Below are 27275 nucleotides of genomic sequence, written 5' to 3'. Positions count from 1 at the left end.
GTTGCTGCAAAGCACAAACCACAAAAGGGTAGGTGTAACTGCAACCTACAGCTCTTTTGATTTGATACTTGTTGTACAGGATGTCCTACATAACCTTATTGGGGGCTTGCAGAGTAGTCAGTCAAGTCAGTCAGTCTCTGGCAATTGGTCGGACTTCCGTCACTCTGACACAATCTGGCCTTTGCTGCTCCTTTTGATGCCCACTGTTGCTGTCGATATGTTAGGTGGTCGTGAGAACTAGTGCTCAAACTGAAGAAGATTTTGCCCGGTGTGAAGGATGGGCTGCTTCATATATAAAAAAAAAGACAAATTGAGCTTGTGAGCAGTTTCCGCCGGTTTGAGAGGATTCAATTTCCGTGGTTTGGCAGCGCAGAGCCGGGGCTGTCCTGCGCCAGTCTGAGGGAGCCGAGGGAGGAGAGCGGAATCTGAGGTAGGTCGGCGCAAAGACCCGATAAAACCCAGAGGGCTTATTTAAAAAAAATAACAGACGTCTTATCTCAGGCTGCCTATCCGTGGGCATTAATTACAGGCTGATTTCATTCGGAACATGTATCCAATTTAATAAAACATACAATAAAAAGACATTGCTTAAAGAAAATCACAGTGAAAAGAATTTTCGAATTGTTTAGCATCAACAATCTTAAAAATATATAATCTTCTCCCTTAAAATGTAGATGTTGCTGTATTTGTGGAAATATTTGGAGGGTTTCGATAGGGTTGGTCCGACCGATGAGGATCCTGCCGCCTTTTCCACCTCAACCTGTTGATAATATAATTAATGTATAAATATTTCAATCATCTGAAGACACGAACATAATTGTCGGAGCCGAGTGGTACGTTTTGTTTCCTATCTGTGGAGATGGACTAGGACTATTCGATAGTTTTTCTTCGTTACTTAAACCCAACCGTTGATTCTGTTGAATAGTCACGCAGGCGAGTCATGTCTTAATCCACGCTTGAGGCAAAATGAGAACAAGAAACTAACCAAAACTAAAATTAAAAAAATATCATTTGTGTTTAAACTTTGAAAACAGTAAGTTTGACAGAAATGAGCAGCAAATAAACCGTGGTAAGAAAATGAATGTGGCTATGAGCTGTACGTTGGGAAATTAGGTGTAATGGTTACAATGTGCAGCACTTTCGAGGTACACTTATACACTAAAAGTACACTGTGCTTATAATATACACTAATACTACAATGTACACTTACAATGTGTTACACCTAGAGTCTCAGTCAGTTACATCAAAGCGAGTACTGTATTAAAATGTCTTAGAGGGCTGACATTTTAAATGAAAGTACCGGGTAAAGTTTGCCAGCATCCCACAAAGTTTTTTTTTCCCCGTAAGTGATGTTATTTATTGTTGTGTTGGTAATTTTGTTGAAGTAGTCCAACTTGATCAGAAGAATGCATTGTAGTTAATTTTGTGTTTAAAGGTACGCCAAAAACACGCAAATCTTTCTGTGTGGAGAAAAGGCAGCGTTTTTGCCCTGTTTATTTCATACGAACTTTGAGGTACCAAGGTAGATAAAATGCCAGAACACATTTCAGCATTTATGATGTAGGGTGGCAGTGGAGATAGGATTACAAATAATATGTGGTTTTCAATTTCTACAGATTCATTAATTAAAGGAAAGCGTTAAAATAACCAGGCAGTTACTAGAAGTGGATTGTACACAGCAGCTTTCTGTCAATAGGCCTTATGGTTTGATGTTCTACAGTGAGCTTACACTTTATCGGACAATAACTACATGCAGAATAAAGCATTATATTTTAGATATGAAGCATAGCGTGTGCAGTAATAAACAATATAAATTGAACTATGCAACAGCTCTACACTTTCACCTAGTATGAGATTTTTTTTCAATAATTAATCAAGTCAGCAACACTTTTAAAGAATATAGTGATAATTCAAATTTAATTCCAGACCAAGATACTTTTATGTGCAGATTTGAGGTCAAACAAAAGGTAGCACAAACAAATTAATAACTGAAAAGAAGAATTACGATTTCTCAGTGTTTAGTCTTATGAAGACAAAAATGCAGATCTAATTACTTTACTGAAGGGTTCAAATTAATTCTTAGTTTTCTGATGCATCGAAAGCCATGATATTTAGACTGGAGGGTACTATAGAGAATACATTAATTTGGAAAGAAAATTACTTTCAGAGAACTTTTTAAGGCGAATGAGTATGGTGCTGTAAGGAAGTTTGATATGTTTACCTTATTAGTAATTTGATTGTACAGTGGAGGTGGTTTGTTACGTATAATATTCCATGGGCACCACATCTGCACTAAAGTGTGGGTGGCTCTCACTTCTCTATTGTCGAAAATAAATACTTTTTCCATACAGCTGAAAGAAAGATTGGGTTAAAATTTATAAAGTGTGATTGATATTTTGGGTAACAAAATGAGAAAAAAAACAATATGTTGCGGGAACATTGATATTTGACAGGAAATTGGTTTTGTCAATGATAACTGATGAAGGAGACATCTGTTACAAAAGCTGCCTTGTTGGAGACCTCCACTTTCTTCAAAACATTTATTGTGAGATGCATTCTAGGTATGGTTCAAAGCCCACAGTAAATGAGTGGAAGCTCATAGCTGTTGGTTAGGGTGGCACTTCCATTTTACTCAGGGATTACTTTTTGAATGAAGGAGTGGCATCAAAATGTTACCAATATGGGGGGGGGGGGGAATTCTTCAAACTTTCTGTTTATTCTTCGATTTCTTTAATTTTTTTCTATAGATCTCCTCCCCCACATTTATGGGTCATTTCCATTTATTTTGCTCCTTCCCTTTTACTGTCTTACTTTTTTTTTATAGCTTTCACTTCCTTTTAGGTTGGAAAACAAATACAATCTTAGCTTTCTTCAGCAATTCTGTTTTTTCTTCTAACATTCTCCTTTTTTTTCTCTATTCCTCCCTGGAAGGCTTGACTTGTGCTGGAATATAGTTACATGGGCATTAGCCACCTCTGGTCACTGACCATTCTTTACATGTGAGCTTAGATAGTGAGTGTTGGCAGGCTATATGACCATCCGAGCATGATCATGTCCTCACCCAATCCAAACATGGGGGTTTTACAGCAGGGATCACTGAGTTAGTGATATGGAGTGGCAGCCCGAGCTGATTTTCCTCCCCTTTGTAGCCCAGTGATGTTGAGGCTATGGGGATAAGGCAGGGTAGTGGGACTAGTTGGATTGCTCTTGCATAGAGCTGGCGCGGACTTGATGGGCCGAATGGCCTCCTTCTGTGCTGTAACCTTTTTATGATTCTATAATTCTGAGTGCTTCAGCTGGCTGGCTATTCTGCGGCAAGTGGCTCAACTCTTCACTGCCCAAAGCCTCCCCACCACCTAAAAGGCACAAGTCAGGAGTGCAATGGAATACTCTCCACTTGCCTGGATAGGTGCAGCTGCAACAGCATTCAAGAAGCTCGACACCATCCAGGACAAAGCAGTCAACTTGATTGGCAGCCCATTCACCACATAATTCATCCACTCCTTCCACCATCGGCGTTTCGTGGCTGCAGTGTATACCATCCACAACATGCATTGCAGCAACTCGCCGAGGCGCCTTTGAAAGTACCTCCCAAACCCGTGAACTCCATCACCTGGAAGTACAAGGGCTGCAGGTTCATGGGAACACCATCACCTCCAAGTTCCCCTCCAAGTCACTCAATATCCTGACATGGACATATTTCGATATTTCTTCATCATCGCTGAGTCAAAATCCTGGAACTTCCTACCTAACAGCAATGCGGGAGTATCTTCACCACACGGACTGCAGCAGTTCAAGAGGAAGGCTCAGCACCACCATCTCAAGGGCACCATTTCAGGTTAATAAGGCCATAAAAAAAGACAAACCAAGCACTAGGGTTCATTTCTAGAGAAATGGAAGTGAAAAGCAGAGCAGTTATTAAAAACTTATATAGAATCTTGGTTAGACCACACTTGGAGTGCTGAGCACAGTTCTCATTTCCATATTATAGAAAGGATATAGAGGCACGAGAGAAGGTGCAAAAAAGATTTACTTGGATGATACCAGAACTGAAAGGATATATTTATCAGGAAAGACTGAAGAGGCTGGGGCTCTTTTCTCTAGAAAAGAGAAGGCTGAGGGGTGACCGGATAAAGGTCTTTAAGATAATGAAAGGGTGTGATAGGGTAGACATAGAGAAAATGTTTCCACTTGTGGGGGAGTCCAAAACTAGAGGGCATAAATATAAGATAGGCACTAATAAATCCAATAGGGAATTCAGGTGAAAGTTCTTTACCCCAAAGAGTGGTAAGAATGTGGAACGCGCTACCACCAAGAGTAGTTGAGGCAAATAGCATAGATGCATTTAAGGGGAAGCTAGATAAGCACATGAGGAGGAAAAGAATAGAAGGGTATGCTGATAGGGTTAGGTGAAGTAGGGAGGGAGGAGGCTCGTGTGGTGCATAAATGCCGGCAGACCAGTTGGGCCGAATGGCCTGTTTCTGTGCTGTAGACTCGATGTAACTAGGGATGGGCAATAAATGCTAGCCTTGCCAGTGACATCCATAGCCCGAGAATGAATAAAAAAACTTCTGCTTTGGCTGAGAGCAGTTAACCTAGCACGGACCAGGGATCAACCGGCAATTCTGAATTGTTCTGAATTGTTGCCTTTCAGAATGTTGTCATGTAACTTTGGAATATTTGGCTTCTGGATAACTGTCATGATTGTCCCATATCAGGATTGAAAGTTGGGGGAAAAAAAAGCTCAAAACCAAAAGTAGCAGATTTTAATTTTGTTTAGTGGAAAGCGGAAGAATCATTATTTTTTCTTTCATTATTACATTTTTTTACTGTAGTAAATTGTCACTAATGCCTGAAGTAAATTTGTTTAGTGTAAATTAATTTTCATGCCAATAATCAATGATTCAGTGATAATATTATTATTACGTCAGTGGTACGGTAGTGTAGTTGTTATGTTTCTGGACTAGTAATCCAGAGGCACTGGACCAATAATCCAGAGAACGTGAGTTCAAATCCTGCCATGGTAATTTGAGAATTTGAATTCAGCTTAAAAAATCTGGAAATAAAAAGCTGGTATCAGTAAAAGTGACCATGAAGCTGTCGGATTGTCGTAAAAACCCAACTGGCTCACTAATATCCTTCAGGGAAGGAAACCTGCCATCCTTACCAAGTTTGACCTGCATGTAACTCCAGTCCCACATCAACGTGGTAGACTGCCCTTTGAAGTGGCCAGCAAGCCACTCAATTGTTTCGAACTGCCACAAACATGGATTGCAGCAGTTCAAGAAGAAGGCCCACCACCACCTTCTCAGGGCAACTACGGATGGGCAAAAAATGCCAGAATTGCCAGCGATGCCCACATCCTGAGAATAGATTAAAAAAATAAGTGTTCTGATTAAAGATGTTAAATATAAACAGCACAAAATCAATTTTATCAATAAAATATTCCATTTTACTGCATTTGTTTATATGTATCTTGTAATCTTTTTTATGTCCTAATTTCATCATTATGCTGTTTTTATACCTTTCTCCCATGTTTTATTTTACACATTCTATTTCCCTTTCATATTTATATCCTTTACCTCAGCAAGGCTGAACACCATCAAAAAGCCCTGCTTGAGCTAGGACAGTAAGTGGATGGGCCTGCCATATCTGCCCACACTAGTGCAGCTCCTACATCCACCACAAGGATGTACGATTACTGCAGCATTGAGGTGGACAAGTGGAAGTCACGCAGACATTCCTTTCAATGAAACAACACAGGTATGCAAATCCCAGGCACCCAGAGGCTAAAGTATAAACAGACAACTTTCAGTCCTTTAATTTCTATTTGAATTCACCTTCCATCCTGAAGACATTTCAACAATGTTCAATACTCCCTAGCAACTAGACAGAATAGCAAGGATGTACCAAAGAAAATGCTATTGCTAGAATATACTAGAAATTCAGTAGCATTTAATAATTAAGGTTTTTTTCTTGCTAAGGAATTCTTTAAGTAAAATTAATTTCTCTCTAATGTTTTCCCTTACTTTTTGTCTGAAGGCAGTTACTCATGGTTCTGGGATATCATTTCACTGGGATTACTCAAGTAGCCACTTTTTTTAACTCAGTCTCGGGATGTGGGCATCGCTGGCAAGGTCGGCATATATTGCCCATCCCTAGTTAATGATACAACTGAGTGGCTTGTTAGGCTTCTTCAGAGGACAGTTAAGAGTCGACCACATTGGTGTGAGACTGGAGTCAGACTGGGTCAGGACAGCGGGTTATCTTCCCTAAAGAACATTAGTGAACTAGTTGGGTTTTTACGACAATCCGACAGCTTCGTGGTCACTTTTACCAATGCCAGATTTTTATTTCCAGATTTTTAAAACTGAATTCAAATTCTCAAACTGCCATGGTGGGATTTCAACTCACGTCCTCTGGATTATTGTATGAGTGTGGAAAATAAATGTCAGTCGGCTATGATGGCACCATGGCACAGCTTGATGCGGACCTCACCCAAAATTCAAACAGGAACACTTTCAGCAGGAGTCATGAATAGTGTTCAGAAGCTGATAATACCTGGTCTAAATGGCTCTGGACGATACAATTGTTCATTGTCCTACCAGGGGAGGGCATTTTTTGTGAAAATTTTCTTATTTTGCTATTTGGGAATTCTTCACTGGTGTTCTTTCACTGTGTAACTTATATAAGAGGTATCCTTTCAGAAAAAAATGATTACATAGTCACATTTTTGATACCCTGAGCAGAGACATCCCCCATCCCCCCGCACCATTTACAAGGCATTAAGGCATCTCATTTAGTGATCTGGGTATGAGGAAATTGCGTCAAGTAGATCTGAATTTCAGACATGATTATGACTTGAATCCACAGCCATATTGGTGTGAGATTAACATCTTAAAGGTCATGCCATCTGGAGCTTCATGACCGAAGGAAGAAACTCCCATTGATAAATGGTGCTGTATGTAAAGACCATGGGCCAGATTTTGCTGGAGTCGGGCATCGCGCAGCATACCCGTTAGTTAGACTTACAATTGCATGCTTAGGTTTTAAAAATTTTTGCGTACAAAGTAGCTGGAAGTGCGAGCTGATAATGGCACAACAGGGCATCTGGATCCTTGGTGAACAACAGGACAAACAGTCCATTTCCTTAAAGGACTGAGAAATAAATAGAGGAAGGACTGAGAAGGAGAGTGAAATAGAGTGGGTGAATTCAATGTCAAATTAGGTACAGAAAGAGAAAGAAAGAGAGAGAAAGAAAGATTGGATTAAGAGAGAAAAAAAGAGACAGAAAGGAAAAGTAAGGGAAAAAAATTAAAATAAAAAATTTGGCATTTTGAAACCTCCTAAAAGAATTCACAACCCAAAGGAATGAGATTCCACACTTATTGTTTACTTTGTACGTATAAGGCTAGAGGTTGCAAAAATAGTAAAAAGACAGCATTAAAGGCTTTGTATCTGAATGTGCGTAGCATTCATAACAAAATGGATGTATTGACAGCTCAAATTGAAATAAAGATGTAGGATCTGATAGCCACTACAGAGACATGGCTGCAAGATGACAAAGGCTGGAACCTGAATATTCAAGGGTACTTAAGGATGACATGAGTATAATAGAGAGAAATTACCTTAGTTCTAAAGACCAAGATGTAGAATTAGTTTGGGTACAAGATAAGAAATAGCAAAGGCAAGAAGTCACTTGTGGGAGTAGTTTATAGGCCCCCTAACAGTAACCACACTGTAGGACAGGGTATACAGGAAGAAATAATGGGGGCTTGTGAGAAAGGTACAGCGATAATCATGGATGATTTTAATCTACGTATAGATTGGAAAAATCAGATTGACAAAGGTAGCCTGGAAGATGAGTTCATAGAGTGCTTTCGGGACAGTTTCTTAGAGCAGCACGTTCTAGAGCCAACCAGAGAGCAGGCTATTCTAGATCTGAGACAGGATTAATTAATGACCTCATTGTAAAGGAGCCTCTAGGTAGCAGTGATCACAATATGATTGAATTTCACATTCAGTTTGAGGGAGAGAAGAGTAAGTCTAAGACTAGTGCTTTAAACTTAAATAAGGGCAATTATGAGGGCATGAAGACAGAGCTGGCTAAAGTGAACTGGGAAATTAGGTTAAGGGATAGGTCAGTAGAGATGCAGTGGTAGACATTTAATGAGAAATTTCATAACACTCAGCAAAGATACATTCCAGTGAGAAAGAAACACTAGGGGAAAGACGTACCATCCATGGCTAACTAAGGAAGTTAAAGATAGTATCAAGTTGAAAGAAAAAGCACAGTATTCCGTGAAGATTAGTGGCAGGTCAGAAGATTGGACAGAATATAAAAGAACATCAAAGAATGACTAAAAGAATAATAAGGAGGGAGAAATTAGAGTACGAGAGAAAGCTAGCTAGAAATATAAAAACAGATAGTAAGAGTTTCTACAGGTATTTAAAAAGGAAAAGAATAAGTAAAGTGAGCGTTGGTTCTCTAGAGAGTGAGTCTGGGGAATTAATAATGGAGAATAAGGAAATGGCGGATGAATTGAACAGATATTTTGTATCCATCTTCATTGTAGAGGATACAAATAACATGCCAGAAATAATTGTGAATCAAGAGGTGAAAGGGAGGGAGGAACTTAAAACATTTACATTCAATGGAGAAAGGGTTTCAAAAAAATTATTAGAACTAAAAGCTGACAAGTCCCCTGGTCCGGATGGACTTCATCCTTGGGTCTTAAAAGAAGTGGCTGCAGAGATAGTAGATGCATTGGTATTAATTTTCCAAAATTCCCCAGATTCTGGAAGGGTCCCACCAGATTGGAAAATAACATATGTAACGCCTCTATTCAAGAAAGGAGGAAGACAGAAAACAGGAAACTACAGGCCAGTTAGCTTAACATCTGTCATAGGGAAAATGCTAGAATCTATTATTAAGGAGGTTATCGCAGGGCACTTAGAAAATTGCAATGCAATCAGGCAGAGTCAACACGGCTTGTGAAAGGGAAATCGTGTTTGACTAATTTATTAGGCTTCTTTGAGGAAGTAACAAGCAACGTGGATAAAGGGGATCATGTGGATGTGGTGTATTTGGATTTCCAAAAGGCATTTGACAAGATGCCACATCAAAGGTTACTACACAAAATAAGAGCTCATGGTGTAGGGGGTAACATATTAACATGGATAAAGGATTGGTTAGCTAATAGGAAACAGAGAGTAGGCATAAATGGGTCATTTTCAGGTTGACAAGATGTAATGAGTGGAGTGCCACAGGGATCAGTGCTTGAGCCTCAACTATTTACAATCTATATCAATGACTTGGTTGAAGGGACCAAATGTATGGTTGCTAAATTTGCTGATGACACAAAGGTAGGTAGGAAAGTAAGTTGTGAAGAGGACATAAGCAGTCTGCAAAGGGATATAGATAGGTTAAGTGAGTGGGCAAAAATTTGGCAGATGGAGTATAATGTGGGAAAATGTGAACTTGTCCACGTTGGCAGGAGGAATAGAAAAGCAGTATATTATTTAAATGGAGAGAGATTGCAGAACTCTGAGGTACAGAGGGATCTGGGTGTCCTAGTACATGAATCACAAAAAGTTAGTATGCAAGTACAGCAAGTGATTAGGAAGGCAAATGGAATGTTGTCATTTATCGCAAGGGGAATGGATTATAAAAGTAGAGATGTTTTGCTACAGTTGTACAGGGCATTGGTGAGACCACATCTAGAATACTGTGTGCAGTTTTGATCTCCTTATTTAAGAAAGGACATAATTGCTTTGGAGGCGGTTCAGAGAAGGTTCACTTGACTGATTCCTGGGATGAGGGGGTTATCTTATGAGGAAAGGTTGGACAAGTTGGGCCTGTATACATTGGAGTTTAGACGAATGAGAAGTGATCTTATTGAAATATATAAGATCTTGAGGGTACTAGAAGGGGTAGATGCTGAGGGGATGTTTCCCCTTGCAGGAGAGACTAGAACAAGAGGACACAGTTTAAAAATAAGGGGTCTCCCATTTAAGATGGAGATGAGGAGAAATTTTTTTCTCAAAGGGTTGTGAGTCTGTGGAACTCCCTTCCCCAGAGAGTGGTGGAGGCAGGGTCATTGAATATTTTAAGGCTGAGTTGGATAGATTCCTGATTAACGAGGGAGTCAAAGGTTATAGTAGGTAGACAGGAAAGTAGGGTTGTGGTCACAATCAGATCAGCCATGATCTTATCAAATGACAGAGCAGGCTCGAGGGGCCAATTGGCCTACTCCTGCTCTTAATTCGTACTTTTTTTTTTATTCGTTCACGGGATGTGGGCGTCGCTGGCAAGGCCAGCATTTATTGCCCATCCCTAATTGCCCTTGAGAAGGTGGTGGTGAGCCGCCTTCTTGAACCGCTGCAGTCCGTGTGGTGACGGTTCTCCCACAGTGCTGTTAGGAAGGGAGTTCCAGGATTTTGACCCAGCGACAATGAAGGAACGGCGATATATTTCCAAGTCGGGATGGTGTGTGACTTGGAGGGGAACGTGCAGGTGGTGTTGTTCCCATGTGCCTGCTGCTCTTGTCCTTCTAGGTGGTAGAGGTCGCGGGTTTGGGAGGTGCTGTCGGAGAAGCTTTGGCGAGTTGCTGCAGTGCATCCTGTGGATAGTGCACACTGCAGCCACGGTGCGCCGGTGGTGAAGGGAGTGAATGTTCAGGGTGGTGGATGGGGTGCCAATCAAGCGGGCTGCTTTATCTTGGATGGTGTCGAGCTTCTTGAGTGTTGTTGGAGCTGCACTCATCCAGGCAAGTGGGGAGTATTCCATCACACTCCTGACTTGCGCCTTGTAGATGGTGGAAAGGCTTTGGGGAGTCAGGAGGTGAGTCACTCGCCGCAGAATACCCAGCCTCTGACCTGCTCTAGTAGCCACAGTATTTTTAACCCTGGTCCAGTTAAGTTTCTGGTCAATGGTGACCCCCAGGATGTTGATGGTGGGGGATTCGGCGATGGTAATGCCGTTGAATGTCAAGGGGAGGTGGTTAGACTCTCTCTTGTTGGAGATGGTCATTGCCTGGCACTTATCTGGCGCGAATGTTACTTGCCACTTGTGAGCCCAAGCCTGGATGTTGTCCAGGTCTTGCTGCATGCGGGCTCGGACTGCTTCATTATTTGAGGGGTTGCGAATGGAACTGAACACTGTGCAGTCATCAGCGAACATCCGAATGTTGTAGGCAAGAGAGGTTGATTGGCAGTTCTTAATAATTATCATGTCGTTAAAAGTGTACTTACGCTGATAATTATTAGACTTAACTTCCTGTGGCGAGTTTAATGGACAGTTAATGTGCAAATGCAGCATCGTCTTAAAAATCATGGGGACGTTAAGCGCGAGATGCCGTTTTCGCAAAGTTAACAGTGGAGCAGCACAGATTGGCCCGCAACTTGTTGCGAATTGCAATTCACGGGGTATCTCTACCTCGCTACTTGTTTCTGGCCAATTTGCACAATAATTATGGTGTGCATCGTTCAGTAGCCATTTTTTTAAAACAAAATCACAATCCATCATGATTTTACAATGATTATTGCTTATAGAGGGCTCAGTGGCAGAATCTATTCCTCCAACTCTGGCTTCTTGTCCATCCCCCCACCATTGGTAGCTGTGCCTTCAGTTGTCTAGGTCTTAAGCTCTGGAATTCCTTCCCTAAACCTGTCTTTCTCCCCACTTCTCCTCCTCCTTAAAGACCCTCCTTAAAACCTACCACTTTGACCAAGCTTCTGGTCACCTGTCCTTATGTCTCCTTTGGCTCAGTGTCAATTTTTGTCTGATTATGCTCCCGTGAAGCGCCTTGGGACGTTTTGCTACATTAAAGGCGCTATATAAATGCAGGTTGTTGTTGTTATACATCTCTAAAGGTCACATTAGTTTGACCTGTCTGTATTCATCTTTATTATTACTAAATATGTTGCAATATAAGAACATAATAAAGCATGAACCAAGAAAATGCTATTTGGTACATCAAGTCCGACCTTCCCATAGACAACATGCAATCAATCCCGTCAGTGACTCTACCTAATCCATTCAGTCTTCTGGCCAAAGGTTCTGTAAGGTTTTTCCATTTCTTCCAGAGGTCAATAAAAGAATACTTCAGAATATCAATCTAATCTTACATCCTATATTATTTGTCAATGACCAGTCGCCTTTCTTGATATGGTATTTTCAAAGCTCCAGCAACTCAGGTATCATCAGGTTCCACACAGTTTTTGATCAGTCACCTCTCATTATTTATTCTTGTATCCTTCAATCCTCTTAACCAGATGCTTATCCAGCTCTTTTTTTCAAATTTCTTGTCAGTACAGCAGTAACTTCTTTTGCTGGGGTCTATTTGAAATATTCCCTAATCTATGTGCGAGATGAATGGAGGGCAGTTCCTTCTTGGTGGGAAAGTAAGTTGTAAGTAAGAAAAGAGGCTGTAAAGGAAGATAGACAGGTTAAATGAGTGGGCAAGAAGATGGCAGATGGAGTATAATGTGGGGAAATGTGAAGTAATTCACTTTGATAGGAAAAATAGAAAAACAAAGTATTTTTTAAATGGTGAGAAACTATTAAATGTTGGTGTTCATTGGGATTTGGGTGTCCTTGTACATGAAACATAAAAAGTTAACATGCAGGTGCAGCAGCAATTAGGAAGGCAAATGGTATGTTGGCCTTTATTGCAAGGGGGTTGGAGTACAAGAGAAGGAAGTCTTGCTACAGTTGTGCAGGGCTTTGGTGAGAGCACACCTGGAGTACTGTGTAACAGTTTTGGTCTCCTTACCTAAGGAAGGGTCCTGTTGCCTTAGAGACGGTGCAATGAAGGTGCACTAGATTGATTCCTGGGATGAGAGGGTTGTCCTATGAAGAAAGATTGAGTAGAATGAGCCTATACTCTCTGGAGTTTAGAAGAATGAGAGGTGATCTCATTGAAACATATAAGATTCTAAGAGGGCTTGACAGTGTAGATGCTGAGAGGATATTTCCCCTGGCTGGAGAGCCTAGAACTAGGGGACTTAGTCTCAGGATAAGAGGTCAGCCATTTAGGACTGAGATGAGAAGGATTTTCTTCACTCAGAGGGTTTTAAATATTTGGAATTCTCTACCCCAGAGGGCTGTGGATGCTCAGTCGTTGAGTATATTGAAGACTGAGAGCGATAGATTTTTGGACACTAAGGGAATCAAGAGATATGGGGATTGGGTGGGAAAGTGGAGTTGAGGTCGAAGATCAGCCATGATCTGATTGAATGGCAGAGCAGGCTCGAGGGGCCATATGGCCTACTCCTGCTCCTATTTCTTATGTTCTTATATAAATTTTTGTTTGATTTAAATAAATAACAATGAATTTTTTGTAGTGCTAATCAAAGTCTATTTTCTTGTCTAAGCACAAGCAAACTGACAACACGGGGACTTTTAAAACTCTAATACCACTCCAGTACCTTGATCTCTTTTTTTTATTTTTCGTTTGTTAATTTTCTTTTCCTTTCCTTCCAAATTGCGCATCTCCTTCAGCTGAGCCAACTCAATAATCACAGATTATTTTCTGTAGCTAGACACAGACCTAGCTACAGAAAAAAAGTGCTTAAAAGAGGCATAAGCAGGTGTTGGCTCACTAACAGGAAGGGCAGTAGATGCAACCAGAATTTAGATTACAGTCACAACTTGCCGGGGTCCTAGCACATGCTGTATCAAGTTTCTTCAGACTGCAGCTGTAGTATTTTAGGCTGTAGTTATACTGCAGCCACAGTGAAGCCAAGGTAATGTGATACTACCTCCTTGAGTTGATATCACACATAAATGCAATTTAAGCTTCACGTCTGAAGTACGGTAAACTATTTGCATAAATGTAAAGCTGAAATTACTTTGTGTTGATGGGGTGTCATAATTGGCATATTAAAGACACAATATCACATAGGATTGCTTTTCTAAAATTCGGAGTTCTTAGTTGAGAAAAGTATTATTTGATAAGGCATAGAGTTCTTCACTCAATAATTTCCAAACAACATGCATACAGTTCTGCTCAAAATATATTTCATGTAAATGTGATGTTCACAGATCATAAATTTGCTACATTAAAATATAAAGTTATAGATAGTTGTACCATAGCATGCCCATCATTGCAGTTCTAAGATTTATAGTCACAGTTTATTATTTAAAGTAACATAGTTAATCGTACACAATGGTTTGTAATGTGGCTGAATAATTTATGTTCCAAAAGGATATCAATTCTGATTATGCACTTCCCCAACCTGTGATTTTGTACCCACTAACTGTAATGAAAATCACCGGCTGACGAGCACACAATCGGAATTTCTATCCCAAAGTCTTTTGCAGTGTAACATGTTTTTTTTACAGATTATGTTAATTTGGTGCACTGGCATGATTTATAAAATGTAGCGATACAATTTTAGTGACAATTATAGTACTTTCTGAGCAGCAATTGAGACTGAGAATAGAACAGATATTGAAATATTACTTTGTTGACAGTGGAAAATGCAGACACCACTTAGATCACACAGACCAAAATGGGGAGCCAAATTAAACTTTGTAGTTTAATCCATGCTTTTGTTACCCCCAAACTCGACTATTCCAAAGCTCTTCTGACAGACCTCTCATCTTCCACCCTCCATAAATTTGAGAGCTCATCTAAAACTCTGCTTCTCATATTCTAACCGGCACCAAGTCCCGTTTATCCATCACCTCTGTGCTTGCTGACCTACATTGGCTCCCGGTCCACCAATGCCTCAATTTTAAACTTTTCATCCTTGCGTTCAAATCTGTCCTTTATCTCCCCACTCCCTATATCTGTAGAGAACCAAGAACTCTGCATTCATAAGAACATAAAAAAATAGGAGCAGGAGTAGGCCATACGGCCCCTTGAGCCCGCTCTGCCATTCAATAAGATCATGGCTGATCTTCTACCTCAACTCCACTTTCCCACCCTATCCCCATATTGCTTGATTCCCTTAGTGTCCAAAAATCTATCGATCTCAGTCTTCAATATACTCAATGACTGAGCGTCCACAGTCCTCTGGGGTAGAGAATTCCAAAGATTCACAACCCTCTGAGTGAAGAAATTTTTCCTCATCTTGGTCCTAAATGGCCGACCACTTATCTTGAGACTATGACCCCTAGTTCTAGACTCTCCAGGTAGGGGAAACATCCTCTCAGCATCTACCCTATCAAGCCCTCTAAGAATTTTATACGTTTCAATAAGATCACCTCTTATTCTTCTAAACTCCAGAGAATATAGGCCCAATCTACTCAGTATCTCCTTATAGTACAACCCTCTCATCCCAGGAATCAATCTAATGAACCTTCGTTGCACTCCCTCTAAGGCAATTATATCCTTCCTTAGGTAAGGAGACTAAAACTGTACTCAGTACTCCAGGTGTGGTCTCACCGGAGCCCTATATAATTGCAGCAAAACCTCCTTACTCTTATACTCCAACTCCCTTGCAATAAAGGCTAACATACCATTTGCCTTCTTAATTGTTTGCTGTACCTGCATGTTAACTTTCTGTGATTTGTGTACCAGGACACCCAAATCCCTTTGAATATCAACCTTTCTTTTAAAAAAATTCTGCTTTTCTATTCTTCCTACCAAAGTGGATAATTTCATATTTCCCCACATTATACTTCATCTGCCACCTTCTTGCCCCACTCACTTAACCTGTCTATATCCCTTTGCAGACTCTTTGTGTCCTCCTCACAGCTTACTTTCCCACCTAGCTTTGTATCATCAGCAAACTTGGATACATTACACTCGGTCCCCTCAACAAAGTCGTTGATATATACTGTAAGCAGCTGAGGCCCAAGGATTGATTCTTGCGGCACCCCACTAATTACAACCTGCCAATCCGAAAATTAACCATTTATTCCTACTCTCTGTTTTCTGTCCATTAACCAATCTTCAATCCATGCTAGTATATTACCTCCAATCCCATGAGCCCTAATCTTGTGTAACAACCTCTTGTGTGGCACCTTATTGAATGTCTTTTGAAAATCCAAATATATTACATCCACTGGTTCCCCCTTATCTACCTTACTAGTTACACCCTCAAAAAACTCTAAAACTCTTGTGCATCACTCCACTCCTTCTGGCCCACCATTGGCGGCTGTGCCTTCAGCTATTTAGACCCTTAGCTTTGGAATTCTCTCCCTAAACCCCTCCGTCTCTCCACCTCTCTCTCCTTTAAGGCCCTTCTTAAAACTTAACTTTGACCAAACCTTTAGTCAACTGTCCTAGTATCTCCTTCTTTGGCCTGGTGACAATTTTTGTGTTATTATGCTCCTGTGAAGCGCCTTGGGTCTGTGTTAAAGTCACTCTATAAATGCAAGTTGTCATAGTGTTAGAGGTACAGATTCTGCTCATGTGCAACATTGCACTTTATTGATGCAATAGACCAGGTATTTCTGAGTGTAATGATTTTGAAAAGTGTTAAAGGCTGTTGTAAAATAGGCCAATGACTGCAGAAATGAAAATTGTACTTACCCAGATGCCATGATATCAACTGCATTCTGACACAATATCTCTATGAGTCATCCTGGCCAGTAACTGAAAATGTTTGTAGTTTATGTTTTGACTGGACAACACTCAACTGCCACCTGCAATGTAATCTCTCTGAGATACCAGCAGTAATATAATCCTGTACATCTAAAGAAAATAACAATACCACATAATTCCTCAGGAATGGACTCCATTAAGCTATTTGCATAAATGGAAAGCCAAAATTGCTTTGTGTTGATGCATAATGTATCGTTGATTAGCTTATTAAAGACAAAATGGGATAGAAATTAGTTTGTGCCCATTTTCCATGCTTCAACAACCCTCTGTGTAAAGAAATTTCTCCTAACTTCTATCTTTACTCTCTTAGTGACACCGACTCCCCAACCAGAGGAAATAGTCTTTCTTTTTTGACCCTTATCAAAACCCTATGTAGTTTTAGAAATCTCTATTAAATATCCTCTGCTCCAATATCTTAAGTCTTACCTCATAACTGTATTTTACTATCCCTGGCATTATCATGGTGAATCAAAGCTATGTACTTTCTTTGGCTTTAATGTTCTTTGATTAATGAGGCACCCAAAACTGCACACACTACTCAAACTGTAGCCTAACCAATGTTTTGTACAAATGTATTATTACTTTTTTCATTTTGTACTCTATACCACTATTAACCCAAATTTTTATTAGCCTTTTTAATGACTTTATCTACCTGCACTTGCACTTGCAGGGAATGTTTTATATGTTTGAACCCCTACATCTCTCTCTTCATCCATACCCTTCAGTGTCTTTCCATTGAGTGTACATTCCCATTCTTTGTTTCTCCCCCCAAAATATATTACCTCACACTAGTCCACATTAAATTGCCTCTTCCACCTATCTGCCCATTCTGCCTAGCTGTCTATATCTTCCTGAAATTTTTACAGTCCTCCTCATTGTTTGCCAAGTCTCCTCCTTTGGATTATCAGCAAATTTTGAGATTGTGTTTCCTTTGCCCAAATCCAAATCATCTATATAAACTGAGAAAAAAAGTCAACCCAATGCTGACCTAATGCTCCAATCCGAGCAGCACCCGTTTACCCTAACTCTTTGTTCCTTCTCTGTCGACCAACTTTCTGTCCATGCTGTTGCATTTCCTTTTATACCGTACTCTGAATTTGTCTAACAAGCCTCTTGTGAGATACCTTATCAAATGCCTTCTGAAAATCCATACATACCACATCTACTGCGTTCCCTTTATTTATCCAAATAGTTACCTCATTAAACATGACTTGCTTTTAATAATCCATTCTTGATTAATCCATGCATTTCTAAATGCTCACTTATTATATTTTGAATGTTATTGATCGTATAAAAATGGACGATTGAGAATTGATTGTAATACAATAATTAAGCAAAGCTTTAATACCCAAAGTTGTGAATTTGCTTCTTATTGAAACAAAATTCCATCTTCCCAAAGTACTTTCAAGTTCACAGAGATTTTCAGGAATTCAGAGCCTGTGCTAACTGGGAGTATGAGCTCCAGAAAGTGTTTCCAGAGGGAGAAAAGCTGCACTGCCATTCATTAGTTTGAGTTAGATAACTTACTCGTTTTTAAACAATGTTTCTAAAGGTTTTCAATATTTTCATCAACTGTCTGCGTTGTGCTATCTGACCTATATGCAATTGAAGGGTTTAGATAGATAATTTAATTTCCAAGACAGATCTATAGGTTAAACTGTTTGAGTAGGAAATCAAATGTAACCTGTCATAGTGGCTATCACTTTAAGACAACTCAAAAATGAACAACTCTATCGGAGTTGATTTTATTCATGTGCGAGACTGGTGGCTGGTCGTGATGATCATAGGAACGGTTGCAGTAGCTGCAGGGACTGGACGAAAGTTGTGTAAAGGTATCACTACATGGTTCATATTACCCTGATTAAGATCCTCTATTTTTTTCAAGCTTTGTTGCATGTTGTACCAGAAGAATTATCTAGTTTTAGTCAGCTAAGTTCAAACATGCTTTTAAAACATAAACACAACATAGGGAGGATTTTTTAAAAATGCAACAAAATGTCATAAATGTGAACATTATTCTACAAAGACACAGTTGTGTCAATTGCATCTTAAGGTGTGATCAAAACAGATTAGGGCCTTTCCCTGTCAGTGTTCATATACATTTATATCTGTTTATTTTTTGTGAGGAAAGAAGTCGTTCTGATTTCTTTCATTCCCCACTTAGGAACTTCCTTCTTGCAGCAGAGAGGTTTGAGCAGATGAATGAGCGGCTGCCAATGCTGCAATAAGTAAACGCACAGAAATGTACAAGAATAGCCTGGGGATTTCCTTCCTATTCCACCACTCCATGATTCATGTTCACATTTATTTTACAGTTAGTTGTAGTATAATACATGACCAAAGTTTCATAACTGTAGGATTTACACATTACAGTTATGTCTCGATTATGGTTCTGGCCATTCATTACGTAATAAAATATTACATTATGATGACAGGACTTTATGTCTTTAGTGGCTATTGTGTAGTATCCAAAGCTTTACTAGGTAAGAAGTGAATTTCTAGGAGCCATGAATCAAAGAGACAAAGGCATTACACATTGCTTAGGATTGGAAATGCATTATTTATTAGGCAATATCAACCCAGATTTCCTCCCCCTCTCCCCATATATCAATAGAATTGAATCATTCAGGTTTGCAATCAAAAAGCATCATTGAAGAAACCAACGAAAATGCATCATTAGAATGAGGCTTTGGGCTCCATTTAATATTTATCCAGTGAAAATCACAGCTGTATGTGACATTTGTGATTGTAAACATGGAAACAGTTTTTTTGCTTCCAACTTGTTATTAAGATTAATGGTTACAATCCGAATAACAATGACGTCATAAGATCAATACAAACGCAACTACACCAACTTGCATTTATATAGTGCCTTTAATGTAGTAAAACATCCCAAGGTGCTTCACAGGAGCGTTATCAAACAAAATTTGACACAGAATATTAACTATAAGTAATAATAGTAGGATAAAACAAAACAATTAACCAATCCCCTTTCCCACAAAGACAGTTCATACAATAAGCTAAAAACGAGTTAGGGTTGAGACTGCCTTCATCAAAGTCCCCTCCTCTGAACAAAATTTTCTTAAAACTTCTCTATTTTAAAAAATATTTTGACTCCTTCCTTATTTTCAAATTCAGAAATACTTGACATTTCAATTAACCCTTTCCAAAGGATGTAATTCTGATATTAAAGGACTTGAGAACAGATTTGTGGGGAACCAGGAAATCAAACAATGCATGTGGATTGTAATTTCATATTCTGAGTGTAGTTACAATGTCACTTTTGAGTCACTGCAGTGTAAAGTGAGAATAAAACCCCAGAGTCAGGTTCTGAAATCGACTTTGAGATGCAGCATTGTGAGACAGCTTTGGGGGAGGGAATGGACATTTCACGCTGCTTGTGAATGACTTTATTGAACGTCTTGGGCACTTTCTAACCAGAAGCAAAGTTTTTTGCTGTTTTTAGAAAGCTGATGCTGCTGCCTGAGCTCTCGTGGATGGATGTGGAGCTCTATGTATGCACGTAAGCATGCACAGAATTATCTTGTGGAGCGATGCATAGCCCTCAGCCTATGAACTGCACTCTGCAGCTATCATTCTCAGATGAGTTGCCCAGTATAACTTCTGCATAAGATGTGTTGATGTGTGCCGATGAAGGTAATGTTATAATTGCATCTGGAAGCATATCGTCAATAAACAAAGATGCTTGACTTTGAGATTTATTCATTTTGAATTTGTTATACAAAGTTCATTTTATATGGAGGGAGAAAGATTTTTTGGACTGCCCTATTCCAATGATGTGAACATTACCTATAAGAAAAAAAACTATTTAAAGAAAGTGAAGACTTGTATCCTACAAAAAATAAAGACCCTATGAAATCAGATAGTTATTTCTTAATTTATAAAATGAATTCCTGAGCTGTACCAAAAAAAAAATGGAGGTAGTAGCCCTGGACCTTACCAGCAGTCTCCTCAACCTCTGCTTATATGTACACTCTTATACACAAGAAAGTCCAGGATAATTTCCTTCAAAGGAATGCAAGGCTGCAATTTCTGAGCAATCCTCCAGTCTCCTTTGTTATTCTAGGGATCATTTTACGCATTTGGGAAATTCGGGTACATGCTGTCCACATTTCCGGTGAGCGCTGCCGGTGGGCGGGGCTGTCTGCTCGCAGCATCCATTCGTTAAATTATCCCTTCTGTGCCATCTTGCTTTGCAAACATAGAAGGAGTCTTCAGATGCTGTAACTTTAAGGAGAACATACACAGTGACAAAAGTGTACCCAACCTGAAGCCTGTTGTGGGTGTCAGTAAGTGACCATGCATCGTACAGCTAGGTTGTGTTACAATGATTTTATATATGAAGACTTTTGAAGATATGAGTGGACCAAGTTGAATATATTGGTCGGCATGGTCATCAGTGAACGAGTTCAAGATCATATGGAGTCTTGGCGTGGGCCAGCAGTAAATGGGCGACATTTATCTGGTAAATGGAATTGTTGCAATAGCCTTTGAATTTTCGCAGAAGCTATTTAAGGGCAATTTCCCTTCCTGAGCTCCCAGTGTCAAGCCCGATATGACTCATGAGCTTTCCTTGAATAATCAATTAGGGCTGATGTATCAAAAATCCCAGGAGTACAGGCCAGTGGGAAGTTGGTGTGCATTAAGGGACCCGAATATTTATGCCAGTGCGTGAGCAGGTTGTTTGATTGGTGAGAGCACGATCCTGTCTTCACTCGATAACCACACCAGCACACTATCTAGCAGGACTCACTGGATAGCAATCTTAAACCGGAGGAGCTGAGCCCAATTGGTGGTAGAGGCCCTCAATTCTTTTAAAAAGTACCTGGACCCGCACCTAAAGTGCTGTAAGCTGCAGGGCTGCGGACCAGGTGCTGGAAGGAGGAATTATGTAGGCAAACATAAAGTTGCACAGACTAGCTCTTTATTAAGGAGCTGGAATTACAAGTATAGCTCTGTTCATACATGATAGCAGAGTTTGCATCAACTGAATTTGAATAACTGTGACTTCCTTTATTTCCTGGCAGTGTTTGCATCAGAAAAGACAGCTGCGGATCAGACACACAGTGCTGCTCTACCTCACATGTTGTTGGCGGAGTTACACTTGTCTTGTGTGTGCATAGTCTGTATGCAGATAGTGTGTTCGCAGTGTTTAACAGACCTGTCAAGGGGACATTTGATGAAGGGAGTTTGGTCAGTTCTCTGCCTCGGGATCACAGGCTTTTTCCTTAATTTCCTGGCTGAGAAATAAGGGATATGGTTTGCTTACCTGAAAATTGGAAGGGCACTGAATTCATTTCTCTTTTTAAAAATTTGAGACTCTTAGGCAAACCTTGAATGCCTCCCTTGGGCTCCTCCCTGAGCCACAGTACAAACTACAAAACCACAGTAAAACTCAACCACTTCCAACAAACCTCGTGACAGACTCGAGTAACAATTTTTTTTTTGCAAAAAAAAAAGTGTCCATTCACGTATATATTTTTTGAAATTATTGCATGTCGTGATTGCAGGAGGACTGCATCGATACATCCAGATTTCCTGTCATGGCTGTGCTTGTGCTGGGAGCAATGCCAATCAAGGGGTTCAGACTACTTAATCTCAGTTTCCGGGGACTGGTCAGGCCTAAAGACCCTGCTTACTAGTGGTCATGTCAGTTGAGGTCATTGCCCTTTGTGATTAGTGGGTAGGTAGCTTTACTGGAGAGGGAGGTGCAGTTTATGCTGAGTGAGTGTCCAAGTATGGGGCCCAGATTGCTTGGTATTTTTGCAGTTACAGGTCAGGGCTGAACATCGCTGACAGCATATTTTAATGGTGCCATTTCTATAATGTTCCTGCCTTTAGAGAAGCCTAAAATCTTACCAGGTTACCTTTTGTGAACCTTTTTCAAATTTCATTCATGACATAGGTGAGACAGCAGAGTTATTATTCACTTTAATTGTGCAGCTATAGAGAAATGACACTGAAGTAGGCACACAGTGTCAGGACAAGTGCAGCCATTAAATAGTTGTTTGTGAAGTGACACCTGCATTTATGTTTCATACATTGCTGGCACTGGTACTCGTTGGTGCTATCCCAGTTATTGCTGTATTTTGTGAAGCACTCCAGGCAATTTAGATTTATTGGAACTATAAAAGGAGTTTTAAAAAATTCACAATTTTGGAGCAGCTCAAAGTGGACATTTGAACAGTTCACTCTGAGACAGGTTATAAGGGACGCAGACAAAATGAACTCTGGCAGTAGTTTAGAAAGAAAGCCTAGTATTTTTATGGTGCCTTTTCACATGTCTCCGAAACATCCCAAAGAATTTCACATTCTATAAACAATTTTGAAGTCCAGTGACTGTTGTTATGTAGGTAAACAGACATCCATGGCGGTAAAGTACAACAGCAGATTAACTTTTAGTGGATATGGAGGGATTTAGGTTTTCTTCTTTTGACATAAATTATTCTGGAATGACTAATGGGGGAGGAGGATGGGTTCCACCCAATTTTCCTGTCAGCTCATTAGCATAACTTAGGTTGTAAATTTGGATAAATGTAAAGATTAGTGATAGGAGAAGAAAACTGTGTGTAAGTCAAATTTGATGGGATGGTGATAATTAAAGGCTAGTGTCACAATAGCGGACGAAAATTCTGCATCTTCCTGTCAGTTGACCCTAGAAAGTGAGGTCCCCATGGTTATTGCCGGGGCCTGCAGGAATAGTTGGTGACATCTTGGCAGGTGCAGCCAGATAGCACTTGGTTGTTGATCATCCTGGTGTGCCTTTTTTCATGTAGCGCCACGGAGAGCATAGCTCATTGAGGTGCTTCTGATCAACATTAGAGGTAGGCAGGCATTCACATATCTAAGTGATGGGCATCTGCTGTTACATCTTTGGGAAGAGGAGCCACCACCGGCACCACCTCTGCCAAAGTGAGGACATTTCACCTCTGTCAGTTGACATGGGTGTTGGGGTACCAGAGGTTAGGCACAGAGCATCTCTGGTGCAGCTTGACCTGCCTGGCACCCTCTGTAGCAACTCCTCTTCTTCCAGACATGTCTGATAGAGGGATTCCTTTTGGCGGGACGGGACTTCACCCAGTTTTCCACCCTCATCCACCTCATTGCCAGGAAAAGGCAGCAGAAGATCCTGCTCGTAATGTATCTTTTCTGTGAAAAATAAAAACATTAAAATGGAGCAATACCTTTTGAATTTAGAAAGAAGTAAATTAGTATATTTCCTTAGAATTGGGTACGTCACAGCACTGTTTCAAGAACTGGTGGGAACACTGCTGTCATGTCTGTTTCCAAGGTTACCAGGAAGGAAGAGCAATATATATAGAAGTGAGAAGCTACAGAGCTGAAGTGTGAGAAGTACAATACATTAACGGAAGAGTACTGCCCATATGCAAGTCTATTCGCAAAGCCTAGGTGGAAATTAGTGACAACGTTGAGTGGTTTATTAAAGGTAAAATCTGCAGCAATAATTAATTTAAATCTGTTAAAATGTTAACTCATAATTTTCCTCTTGATTTTCACAGGTTTTTGTATAACTTCTTGAAAGAGTGACAATATAAAGAAAAGGGGAAGGTTTCCTCTATGCACTAGATGCAGTGAAATTGTAAGCACATTCTCTATAAATAGGTTTAAAATGTTGCTACCGCTAGCACACAGAGGAAATCTTCACTCCATATTAGTACTAATTATGTTACTGTCTTAATTTTATCTGTATTTAAAGTCAAGATTCAGTGCCCTGTTTTCTGCTCAAACTATTCTTTCCCAGGACTGCGGAACTCCGAAGTCCTGCAATCTCCAGACTCTTAAAACCAAACCTTCGTGTCAACCAGTTATCACTTCTGAAATAAAAAGTTGGAAATAAACAGTGATAGGTCAGCATCTGAAAGAAAAACACTAGCTAATCTTTTGGGTATGTCCCTTTATCAGAACTTTTTATCGCTAAATGTTTCTTTCTTGTTTCACAGGTGAAAGAAAGCTTTGGTGCAACTTTCTGTGTGAACATTCTTTTATAGTGAACTGCTGCATTGAAAAGGAAGAGTACTTCTTTGAAGAAACTGTTCTTCTGCTGTGAGAGGTTAAAAAGACTTGTGCAAAACTACCTATGACCTATTTTGCATAAAAACTTGAAGGCATCATGAGCTCCATAAAATGTGTTCTCGTGGGTGATGTAAAAGTGGGGAAAACATCATTACTGGTGAGGTTTACATCAGAGACTTTCCCAGATATCTACAAGCCCACAGTTTATGATAATACTGGAGTAGACGTGTTTATGGATGGAACTCAGATCAGCCTGGGACTCTGGGACACATCAGGAAATGATGCTTTTCAAGGAATTCGTCCTCTTTCTTACCAGCAGGCTGATGTGGTGTTAATTTGCTACTCTGTGGCAAACCCTATGTCATACTTGAACGTTAGGAATAAATGGATGCCAGAAGTCAGAAGTTTTTTACCAAAGACTCCAGTATTGGTCGTTGCCACACAAATAGACCAGCGTAACGTAGGCACTTTTCGCACTATCACATCCGTTGATGGGAAAAAGTTGGCAAGAGATATCAGAGCACGAGGTTACCTGGAGTGTTCAGCAATTACTAACAGAGGGGTACAAGAAGTGTTTGAATGCGGGGTGCGGGCTGCAGTCAGCTACATAAAAAAACAAACCAGGAGGAGGATAATAGACCTCAACAAATGTGTGATAGCCTGACTTCCATTAGACTGGTACGGTAATTTAAATTGTTTTGAATCTCCAATTTTTCAACAAATACTAAAGAAGTTGTCACCTAAATGCTTTCAACCTGGCTGTGTTGATCGTGGCATATGAGTCATTTTCGGCTTGTCCATTTGTGCTGTTATATCCCTATCGGTGTGGCTCTGATTCATTTCTACTGAAGTAATGGATTCCGCTCAGAACGCTAACAAAAAAATAACTGAGAGAAGAAATTAATTTCAGGATTGACTTCCATAGTCTTTTAGGAGTTCAAAATATTTTGACATTTTGGTGTTCGATCAGTATGGAAAGATGGCTGACAATCTTATTTTGTGTTACAAGCTGTATTTAATTTGAACTGCATGTCACCACCATGCCAGATACTTTAAAGACGATGTATTAAATAAAACTATATGTTTGCACCCACTGGTAAAGTGCACCAATCTCAATGATCCACCCTGGAGTACATATTAAGTACTCACTTCTGTTGACTGTAATATTTAATAATTTTATACTTATTTCCACCTTGTTTTCACTGATCTCGGATGAAAAACATGTACAAATATTGTGATAAGAAGGTTAAAGTGTAGTTTTGTAGTAATTTTCTATCAATTTACAGAATATGCATCAATAAATTAACAGTTTTTTAACAATCAGATTGTTCCACTGTTTTCCATACTAGAAAGCGGGATTTAGTGTGATATAATACTGAACCACATGGACCAAGAAGGCTGAAAATTGAATACCTGGTCTATGATGAGTTAGACAAGGTTGATCTCAGTCAGAGTGATGACAAGGCACTCAAGAGTTGCTAGATTAGAGATGGGGAAAATAAGACAGGAGTCCACTCCTGATCACTTTCAAATGACCCATGCTGGAAAATGAATGTGTATTGATATCAGATCAGGACAGGATTCAGCTTGGTTGTGATGCATCACATGGTCAAGTAGTTTGCCAACATTTGCTGCTTATCTTACAGGTAAAGAATGCCCATTGGTTGAGGTACTGAAGGATAACAGGCGTCCTTACTGTATTTAAATCTTCAAGGGGAATTGTGGACTCAGAGAAGGCAGCCAAGATCTTACAAAGAGAGTACAACAGGATTTATATCTGAGCAGTGGTAAATGAAGTTCTATGTAGAGAAGTGTAAGATACTGCATAAATTGGAAGTAAAACTAGGAGGAATTTGTAATCCATGGGGAAAGCTGAAAGAGACCTAAGGGTGTTAGTTGACTTTTTGGTCACCATGCCTAAACAGTTTGACAATAAACATAGAAAATGGGATCCTGGGTTGCATTGTCATATCATCAGCAACAACAATGTACATTTAAATAGTGCCTTTAATGTAGTAAAATGCCCCAAGCAGAGACAAAAATGGATACTGAGCAGAAGTAAGAGATTTAGTTGAGATACTGGTATGGCCAAAGAGGTAGGTTTTGAGGGGGCTTTTGAAGATAGGGAGAGAGGTAGCAAGGCTAAGGGTTTTAGGAAGAGAGTTGCAGAGAATAGGGCCAATAAGTCTGAACATTCTGCCATTTAAAGGGGAGTGTAAGTCAGTGAAGATGGGTAGGTAGGTGAGCAGGACAGGAAGTGGGCGGCAGAGTTTTGAATGACTTGGAATTCATGGAGGGTGCAGGACAGGAGAATTTGAGTCTGGAGTTAATGAAGGTGTGGATAAGGGCTTTTACGACGGGAGGCTGAGGTAAGGTGGAGATGGAAAAAATACATAACAACTTCATTTTTTTTAAACAGAGAAATTCACACACCTGAGTGAAGAGCCGCTATAACAATATCGGTACCTGAATCCGCCATCTTGCCACAGTTAATGGCTGAAGTGGGAGGTAATGCCTAGAAACTTAAACAACCTATAGAAAGAAAAAGAAAGGTGTATTTATATAGTGCTCTTCACAACCTCAGGACATCCCAAACTGTTTCCAGGCAATGAAGTACTTTTGAAGTGTAGTCACTGTTGTGATGTAGAGAAACACAGCAGC

General features: G+C 39.9%; 1 protein-coding gene across 3 annotated transcripts; it reads left to right on the top strand.

Moving 5' to 3' along the window:
• The first annotated feature begins 102 nt into the window (after nt 1-102).
• rhoh (ras homolog family member H) lies at nt 103-25934 on the top strand. 3 transcript variants are annotated; one of them, XM_067999520.1, is made up of 3 exons: nt 103-430; nt 675-833; nt 24542-25934. In XM_067999520.1, exon 3 carries the CDS (start codon nt 24712-24714, stop codon nt 25276-25278), a length of 567 nt encoding a protein of 188 aa, XP_067855621.1. In that variant the 5' UTR covers nt 103-430; nt 675-833; nt 24542-24711; the 3' UTR covers nt 25279-25934. The 3 variants fall into 3 exon arrangements, with proteins under 3 accessions (XP_067855621.1, XP_067855459.1, XP_067855541.1); XM_067999358.1 differs by lacking the exon at nt 675-833; XM_067999440.1 differs by lacking the exons at nt 103-430; nt 675-833 and adding an exon at nt 22915-24027.
• The last annotated feature ends 1341 nt before the right edge of the window (nt 25935-27275 follow it).

The sequence above is a fragment of the Heptranchias perlo genome, chromosome 1 (assembly GCF_035084215.1).
Source record: "Heptranchias perlo isolate sHepPer1 chromosome 1, sHepPer1.hap1, whole genome shotgun sequence".
Classification (NCBI taxonomy): domain Eukaryota; kingdom Metazoa; phylum Chordata; class Chondrichthyes; order Hexanchiformes; family Hexanchidae; genus Heptranchias; species Heptranchias perlo.
Note: the sequence above shows the minus strand (reverse complement) of the source record. Positions and strands in the feature narration are given on the sequence as shown.

Bases quoted from the DNA above. Each gene is read 5' to 3' on its own strand.
- rhoh (XM_067999358.1), top strand. From the start codon at position 24,712: ATGAGCTCCATAAAATGTGTTCTCGTGGGTGATGTAAAAGTGGGGAAA.